The sequence below is a fragment of the Palaemon carinicauda genome, unplaced genomic scaffold, assembly GCF_036898095.1.
Source record: "Palaemon carinicauda isolate YSFRI2023 unplaced genomic scaffold, ASM3689809v2 scaffold351, whole genome shotgun sequence".
In the NCBI taxonomy this organism is placed as follows: Eukaryota; Metazoa; Arthropoda; class Malacostraca; order Decapoda; family Palaemonidae; genus Palaemon; species Palaemon carinicauda.
In genome coordinates, this window is record NW_027171195.1 from 32,704 (window position 1) to 42,609 (window position 9,906).

The 9,906-nt window shown below is 45.8% G+C and overlaps 1 protein-coding gene across 1 annotated transcript; it reads left to right on the plus strand.

Moving 5' to 3' along the window:
* Positions 1–3,764: 3,764 nt before the first annotated feature.
* On the plus strand, positions 3,765–4,790 carry LOC137636677 (uncharacterized). The gene has a single exon (XM_068369063.1). It carries the CDS (start codon positions 3,765–3,767, stop codon positions 4,788–4,790), a length of 1,026 nt encoding a protein of 341 aa, XP_068225164.1.
* Positions 4,791–9,906: the final 5,116 nt, after the last annotated feature.

Genomic DNA, 9,906 nt, shown 5'->3' on the forward strand with positions numbered 1-9,906 from the left:
TCGGGCACCCCGAAAGGCTATGTAGGTCCCGGCACATTACCTGCGGAGCCTGCTCTGGTCCCCACGACTCGGAAGAGTGCATAAAAAGACTGAGGAGGAAGGAGACAGTTATACCCAAGTGCCCAAGCTGCAAACAAGACCACCACGCTTGGAATGGTAGGTGTCCATCCAGGCTGCAGGCAGTCGACAGAGTAAGGGAAAAAATAACGGGGATTCCTCCCCCCCCCTAGAACCCAGAGGCACCCTAGAGCCTCCAACGTCCCTAGGGCCCCTCAACCCCGAAACTCCCCTCAGGAGCTCCGACCCCAAGAAGTGGCACCCCCTCTGGCACCTGCCACAGCCCCTCCCAACAGAGCATCCCAGCCCTCTCACGCGGCTATGATACCCCAGCCCTCTTACGCGGCTGTGACAGCCACTGTATCAGTTAGCAAAGTTTCCAGGCCAAGCACTCCTCCACCAGTGCCCCATCCCCCCCTCAGGGAGACAGCAGCCCCGTCAATTTCCCCCCCCCACCGAAGTCAGCCCTACCCCGATCATTCCCCCCCCCCCCTGTGGCCCACCAGGTCCCCCCCCCCCCAACCACCTCGGAGCAGCCTGACATACCAGTAAATCCTCCAACCCCTAGGGAACCTTCAGTTCCGGTTAACCCCCCCCCCCCCCAGATGACCCCCCGGTTACTGTCCCTTCCCAAATTCTAACTAGGAGAGTGCAAGATATACCCCCCCCCCTCCTCCCTCTCTGGAGAGCTCTCCTCCCTCCTCCAATCGAGAGCCAGTACCGACACGGGATACTTTTCCAACACACTCCAATCCTGACCCTGCCCCTGCCCACCAAGCAGCGGAATGTGCAGACACACCCGCAGCGCCAGCAAGCGAATTGAGCAGTCCAGGCTAGACAATGGTTGTTAAACCGATTGTAAGCATGTTCCTAGACGTGTACTTAAACAAATCCGCTTTAGAAATTTGCAACATCGTACAGGCAATGATTCCACAGTACTATAATGAAATATTTCAAACGTTCACTTTAGCTAGCTGGAAACCAGCTAGTGACTTCCTAAGGTCCCTGTTCTGCAACCCCACCGTTTAATTTCGCGGATACAACATATACACAGGAGCCACAACCAACACAGGACACCTTAACCTTCCTTTCCTGGAACATTTGCGGCATCAGACAGAAATACGCCTTCCTGCAGGCTCAGACACACATACACAAGACAGATATCATTCTATTACAAGAGACAATTCTTACAGAACAACAAACCTTCTCCTTTAAAGACTACAAAACATACAGAGCACACCAGACAGACACTACACGGGGTTTAAGGACACTAGTTAAGAACACAATACCATCCAGAGCCATTGATAACATCGACTGCCACGAGGCGGAGACACTCAGTATTGAAATCACTTTAGCCAACACAACACTCAAAATCCATAACATATACAAATCTCCACATAAAAACATCGATGCCACACTCCTTTTCGCAGCCGCAGATACGGCGATTTCAACGCACACCACGCCTTTCTAAACTCCACGCAGAGAGTTAACCCTACAGGCGCCCACCTAGCTAACCTGTTAGACGACTTCCCCACAGTCAAATTGCTCAATGACATAAGTTATGCCACCCACAGAGACGGAGGCCGTCTCGATCTTACCCTTGTATCCGCCAACCTAGTCCGAGGCTCTTCCTGGGGCCTGCACCCCGTCCTCACCAGTGACCACTTTGGCATCCAGTTTTCTGTCCATTTGGAGAAACTGCCACCTCCCCCTCCGACCCCGCGTAGGTGGAACCCAGATCTTGCCAAGTGGGACCTGTTCGCACGCCACATGACGGACTGGGCCAGCAGGTACGAGCCAGACCCCACGGAAAGTATTGATCACCTCCAGGACCTGTTTATATCCGAGCTCCATAAGGCGGCAAAGGGTTCTATGCCCCTCAGGAAAGCCCCTAGGTCAAATCACAAAGACGCCTGGTACTACAACCCACGGATTAGGGAAATGAACAAGAGAGTCAACAGAGTCCGCAAACTCTTTCGGCGCCATTGCACCGACGAGCTATATAGAACCCTCATCCATGTCACAGACCATGCGGTGGCAGTGGCTGCTGAGGTCAAACAACAGAAGTGGCTAGAGTGGTGCTCGGAGGTGAACGGTTTCACTTCCCTGAGGAGGATCTGGAGTTTCTTCAACAAAGTTGTTGGGAAAACCCGTACCAATAGGACAGCCCATCCAGATCCTCCTGGCGAGGCCAACAGAATAGCGCAAGAGTTTGCGGACCGTGCTAAGTCGACCAACCTTCCCCTTCCTACCAGGCGAAGGCAGGAGGAACTCCTCCCAATTAGGACCACCATGATCAATGCGGCGTGTGGCTTCGGCGACAGCACTGACTCCCCTTTCACGAAAGAGGAGCTAGAGAGGGCCCTTGCCAAAACCAAAAATACCGCGCCAGGCATCGACGGCATTACGTACAGTATGCTATGCCACATGGGGGCTCCAGCACAGGCTTTCTACCTTTGTCTTATAAATAAGACGTATAGTGATAGATGTAGACCACTCACCTGGAGCCAACAGAACATTCAGCCAATTCCCAAACCACAAGAAGAGAACTCATACCGGCCTATTGCCCTTATTAGCTGCACTGAAAAGGTTGCGGAGAGGATGGTCCTCAACCGGCTCAAGTGGAAAGTCGGTAAGCTGCATCCCAGGCTATATGGGTTCACAGAAGGTATTGGAACACACGAATGCATCGTCGATGTCCTGGCCACCGTCAACAACGGGAAAGCCCTGATCACCTTTATCGATCTGGAAAAGGCCTATGAACTCGCCAACGCCAGTGCTATCCTTTTCTCCCTGGTAGAGAAGCGGGTCAGGGGTCTTCTCCTATCGTGGGTTAAACAATACCTCCATTACAGGAAGGCCAGAGTATCGTTCCAAGGGGCCACATCACCCTTTCTTCCCTTGGAAAATGGCACACCACAGGGAGGAATTCTCAGCCCCTTCCTTTTCAACCTCCTCATTGAAAACCTCCTCAACCTGGACCTACCTAGGGGTATAGAAATGTTCATCTATGCGGATGACATTTTGTATTGTCTGCCCCTACTTCGTACAGAACAGGACCAGAGCGATGCAGAGCGCCCTAGACATAATTAATGGGGGGTGCAGGGAGCTGGGCCTTAAGATCAACTCGGCAAAAACCAAGGCCATGGCGGTTAAGCATGATTTCGACCCCCCCAGACTAATCATCAACAACACTCCTATCGAGTGGGTTAACGATTATAGGTACCTCGGAATCATGATAAACCGTCACCTATCACCCACAAGCCAGGTCAAGTACCTCAAACATAGGATCTCAACCCGGTTCGCAGCCATGAAAAGGATCACCTCCCTAAGTAAGGGGGCCTCCCACCTGCTACTCAGAAGGTTCTACGTACAGGCCATTGCCTCACAGGTGGAATATGCAGCCCCGTCACTGACTGGCCTGCAGACCGGGTTGCTTTCCTCTCTGGAGGTCATCCAAAACAACTGTATGAGACTCATTAAAGGGGCCCCTATGTGGACTAGGCTGCAACTATTGCGGGCCGAGACCGGCCTAATGCCATTAGCCAACAGAGTTGATATAAGGCTCTGCGCCACTGTGTGCAAGACCATCAAAGCAGGTAGGGCATCTCCCCTCAGCAACAAACTGAGAGGTTTGTTAGACCTGCAGGAAGATCTAGACCCCCCCCCCCACATATGCCGGACGGATTCTGCAAGCAATCAGGAGGATGGGAGCGCAGCAGATCGTCTCGGTTCTGAGGGTGGACAACGTTCATGATCTGTACATCCCCCCAGCCCCATGGGTCCCCGACCCAATTTCCACCAATTTCACTATCCTCCCCTCCACCAAAGCCTTATGCCCTCCCCAAATACTGTTACAAGCAGCCAACCAAGCAGTAAGGCAAACTTGGGCCAATAACAATTACTTCACAGACGGGTCGGTGGACCGGAGCATACCTGCTACGGGTGCCGCCGTCGTCTCAAATAACTATGTTGCCAACTGGAGGTTGTCAGATCATGCCTCCACCCTACAGACTGAGCTCGTGGCCATAGCCAAGGCGCTTGCTGACTCTCTGAGTAAGCAAGGAGACACTACCATCCATACCGACTCCAAAGGAGCGATACAGGCCATTTCCAACAATAAACTACAAGAGAACGTGCGTTTGCTCTCCACCATCAGAGCTACAGCACAGATCCATGCTCAGAGGGGTCGCAAAATCACCCTCAACTGGATCCCTAGTCATGTGGGGGTTCAGGGGAATGAGGCCGCAGACAGGCTAGCAAATGAGGCACTGAAGTGCACCTCCATAGGGGTAAGCCTCAGTAAATCTCTTAAACAAATTAAAAATCTACTAATCCAAAACTGTCTTTCCAGAGTTAGGTCTGATGTACGCGACACAGCCTTGGGAGGTTCCATGACTGCCAGGTGGTACACACAGGTAACTGATATGGACCCACATGGCATCACAAGGGACACAAATAGGAGAATAGCCGTCATCACTCATCGCCTCAGACTGGGCTATAAATGCTGCTGGCAAATCATCGGTGACGAAGTACGCCCTTGCCAATACTGTGAAGCACAACCAGCCGGTGACCCTTTGGACCACTATCTCCTCCACTGCCCCAGCACTGCGCTCCTTCGTCAAGACCTACCCAACCATCCACCGATTACAGCAGAAGCAGTAACCAAGAACATCCTAGAAAACATCCCTGCATACACAGCTTATCTCTCATCGTACCCGCCGCCTAGGTGATTTATCACCCCTGACCTCATGTAACATTGTCTAATATACCTGTGTGTTTTTTCCAGGGGATACTGTATGATCCAAAAGTTTCTACCTCCCACTCAATACCTGTACCCTCCTTCCCATGACCTCCTACTCCCATGGGACTTGCTACTATACCTCTTTCCCTACGACTAAAGAATTTTCCAGGGGATACTGTATGCCCCAAAAGTTTCTACCTCCCACTCAATACCTGTACCCTCCTTCCCATGACCTCCTACTCCCATGGGACTTGCTACTATACCTCTTTCCCTACGACTAAAGAATTTTCCAGGGGATACTGTATGCCCCAAAAGTTCCTACCTCCCACTCAATACCTTTACCCTCCTTCCCATGACCTCCTACTCCCATGGGACTTGCTACTATACCTCTTTCCCTACGACTAAAGAATTTTCCGCTCGTGGCTCCAGGGGCCGGTCCCCCGATAAGTAAAACAAGAGACACCTACTATGAGATTCAGGGCCTCTGTAACACGGTTTTTTCGCAATAACTTTTTTTCTATGAATTTCATAAATATAACGCTTATTCAGAATGCACATTATATCTACACATAAATTTTGACTATATTCTGCATTACGTAGGTTGAATAAATTAGGTACTTTATTAAGTAAAAGTGACGATTTTTGAAGACGGGCCAACTTACTCAGAGAAAAGGTTTCGAACGCACTCGTTACGTAACTTATGACGGCATTTCTTCTCTCTTTCTCGATCGATGATTGGTTATACGTAACGAAGGCTATACCTCTGCCAACAATAACACAAAAGTGTAAATAAAAGCAAAGCAGTACACCTTTATGAACTCTGAAACCTCTCCACTGAGAATTGTCATAATGAACAAACGAACAAAATATGTTAATAAATACAAAAACACTTCGATTATTAGTCTAACTCCCAGAATAAGTTTCCTAAGAAATTACAGTCTACTTTATAGGTCACAATCAGATTGACAAGGTGTATGGATTAGTTGGTAATTTTCAAAAACGTAGTAGACCAGCTTGATTTGATAACTGCTATATCCAATGTCCAGTATTTTTTATTTATTGTCTAGCTACCTACGTATTTACTGTAAAAAAGAAAAAATAAATAAATAACTGGTACCATATTTTGGCTTTAAACCTTCACCAGTAATTATCGTCAGAATGATGACTTCATGAGGCTCCACCCACTTTGGCCTCGTTGTAATTCAGGATAACACTGAAGGCTATCATGGGCATTGTTGGATCAGAAAATTTAAATTCTGGCTATCAAAACTAATTTTTCGAGTAGTTGTAAGAAGTGGTAAATGATCCTCAAGGATCCCAGCAGTTGGCCTAAACGTTTAATTCATGTATAGTACTGTTACGGCACTACTGCTACAGTACAGTAGTATTACTACGCTAGCACAAATACCCCACCCACATTTATGTATCGTTCCGCCATTCATAAAGTCTTTGTCATATTCTTTCACTGTGCAATAAGCCATGGCCTCCTCAGAAATTTAGTTTAACTTTAGATGATAGGTTATTTCATTAAGCTGACAAATTATGGCAACTGGGTATGTTATTGCCGATGTTGAAGCTAAAGATAAAGTATGGTATCATTCCTTCATTGCATTATCATCTTTACTACTATTTGTTTTGCTACATGTAGTAATTATTTTAAAGGATAAATGAATTATGTTCACTTCACTTCTATAAATTCCCATTAGATGTACAAATAAAACACCTAAAACTATTCAGGATTTATTTATAAAATGCAGTCATGCCCAAAACATAGCTAACACGGTTGGTCTGATGGAGATTTTAGCACAAAAATCTTATTTCAACAAAAATAGTTATATAAAGACTGTTTACATACAATCTCTCTCTCTTTCTCTCTCTTTTGGTGGCATAGTGAATAGTTAATAGAAATGTTCAAAAGCCTGAATGACATTACAAGTATTATAATCCTGTTACGCTAAATACAAATCAGACTATAAACATTGGATTTAAACTAGAAACTGAATAATTACCTATTCAGGCTATAGTAAATATGGCCACGGGCTTTCTCTTGACTGTATAAAGTTGCAAGTCGTAACACAAATGCAGTTTTGCAACCACGGGGGCAATTCCAAATCCTGTTAGCCATTCTTGACTGTTATGGGTTTCAGAGCCGATGGAAGAAGTTGAATGGGTGTCTGGTGGATGGGCGGGGCAAAATTTTGTCAAAAAGTGTTTACATTGCTTACGTAGTGAATGTTTTCGACTCTTGGCTCGTTATCACTGGCCATGGCGTCGGCTAGATCATTTTTACTCTATAAAAATTAAAACTATTGTGTTTAGGTTATTGATAATGCTGACAAAATTTGTGTGTGGTTGTAAAATATACATATGTCAACTTTCAGCTACATCCGATGCTTTGATAAGGAGCAAAGTCCAAAAAACCGTGTTACAGAGGCCCTGAATCTCATAGTAGTTGCAGCAACCATACTTTGCCTCCCCATCCAGAGCAGCCCAACTCTGACCCTCGGCAGTTATACGGGAATGTATAAGTAAAACAAGGCCCCTGCTTCACAGGAACCATAACAGGCCACGCTCTAGGGGCAGAGCAGCCTGTACTAACCCGTGGGTGCAGACATATTGTCAAGGCCCCGCTGCCAGGAGGGTCAGACCTGCAGGGCTGCGGCCGTGTCCAGGTGGATGTCCACTAATCGCCTATCCTGTGCTCTTTTAATAAAAATAAAGGTTAACCCAGCACATCTATCCCCATACCACAGACGGGCTGCGTAAGCAAGAGCCCGTGTCTAGTCAAAAGGACTAGGCAATCTAAGAAGAAGAAGAAGAAGTGAAACCGCCCCCACCATATATAAAACCCCCCACCCACCCGCCCCTCATCGCATTCTCCTTTTCGTTCTTGCACGTACTTACATATGTATGTTTAATTTATGGTTAGGTGGCTGTTGATTCTGACTCGCCTCTCCCCTCCTGATGCTTGCTTGGAGATATGACGAATGGCAACGGTATATATATTCTCTCTCTCGACAAATAGCAGTGGTATATGTAACTCTCTCTCTCTCTCTCTCTCTCTCTCTCTCTCTCTCTCTCTCTCTCTCTCTCTCTCTCCTTCTTGCAAATGTACACGGTGGTAGGCTATACAGTAAACAGTATGTTCATCTTGAAATCTTTGGGATAGCATATTTGAATATAATTAGTGCTGATTATTCTGCAATTGTCATCAATACCGCACTTCTGCCGCATTCCTCTCTGAATCATAAACATTGATGTTTTCCTTTTTATATTAATACATTGATATTGATGATATTTGACACCATCCGTTTCGAATGTCTTTTCAATTTTTATGAACGCTACCAAAACCTCCACTGGTTACCGAATAGGGTTAAAAAATCACCCATTGTCCAATTTTTGCGTCTCATTGAAATGCTGCCGGATAGAAAAGGGAAAGGTAGAAAGGGAAAAAAAAGGGAAATGTTCCCACCGTTTCACTATTCCCTTTCTTATTCTCTCTTTTCTTTTCTTCCCTAAAATTCGTTATGAAATATTGTCCTGTGGACCTTCTGGAGAAACAACAGGGCAGAAATTTTCCAAGGTGGTTTTCCAATCTTTGAAAGAAGCTTTCGGTCTTTTCCCAGCTTTGAAAGAAGCTTTCGGTCTTTTCCCAGCTTTGAAAGAAGCTTTCGGTCTTTTCCCAGCTTTGAAAGAAGCTTTCGGTCTTTTCCCAGCTTTGAAAGAAGCTTTCGGTCTTTTCCCAGCTTTGAAAGAAGCTTTCGGTCTTTTCCCAGCTTTGAAAGAAACTTTCGGTCTTTTCCCAGCTTTGAAAGAAGCTTTCGATCTTTTCCAAGATTTGAAAGAAGCTTTCGGTCTTTTCCAAGCTTTGAAAGGAGCTTTTGGGGCGGGAATTCTGGGATTTCTTTTTGTGTTTGAAGAAAAGGACCCGGTGTAAAGGTTTCAAGCTACCCCCAGTTTCAAGCTACCCTGCCCCCTCCGGTAACTTGAAACCGGTTTCAAGCCACCCCCTCTGTTTTCAAGTTACCTCCTCATCGGAATAGAAAATAATTTATGACAGTGCACACATGCATCAACCATTTATTGCTGACTTCGCATTAGCAGAATAAAAATTTATTTTCGTATTTAAGACAAAATATTAAACTATACGACACGTGAGATTCCACGGACTTTGTCATTCAAGGTTTTGTGATAACGACAAGGTAGAGAATTATTGTGTGATTGTCGAGAACTGTTTTCTTTCATCATCTCAAATATATTCAATTCGTGTGCTTCAGGGGCATGAGTTTCACACGGTAATATTCGTGGAGAAATTGACACAAAAATCCACAATGAGACGTGTATTTTGGCGCTTTACTCTGTCAAATTTACAAAGAAGCTTGAGATGTACATAAAGACAAAAAACACACATTGGCATATTTCCGACATTGTGTTTCGAAAATAAAGAGAGCAGGATGCCATTTGATGGTTATAATGAATACGATTAATTTAAATGCTAAACTTTAATTATATCAAATCTCAGCTTCTAATTGTTATACTTTTGAAACATTATTCAGTCGTACTATAAAGAAACGAGCCACAAAATTGCCACTTTTCCGATATAGTTTCACAGGTCAGCGATGGACATTCATTAATCGGCTTTGGTCAGAAAATATCCCTTGGGGGCAGGTACTAGCAGGAACCACCTGTGACGAAAGTAGCTTACTGCTTGAGCCCCACAACCAGATGTAGGAGAGAGAGAGAGAGAGAGAGAGAGAGAGAGAGGGGGGGGGGGCAGGTACTAGCAGGAACCACCTGTGACGAAAGTAGCTTACTGCTTAGCCCCACAACCAGATGTAGGAGAGAGAAAGCGAAAGAGAAAGAGAAAGAGAGATGCCTCAAAGATTATAGCCAATAAGGGAGACACAAAAAAGCATCATAAGCTTTGTCAGTCAGAATGGAAGATCATCCATCCCCATACAGAGCAACAGTAGGCTACTTACTTGACAAGCACGAGAGATTGTTTGTAATGTTCCAAAATATTTTGCTTTAGAAAAACAGAAAGGAGGTCCTGTTACTGATGTTTTTAAAGTAATTTTTCATACAACAGAAGCAATCAATTTAAG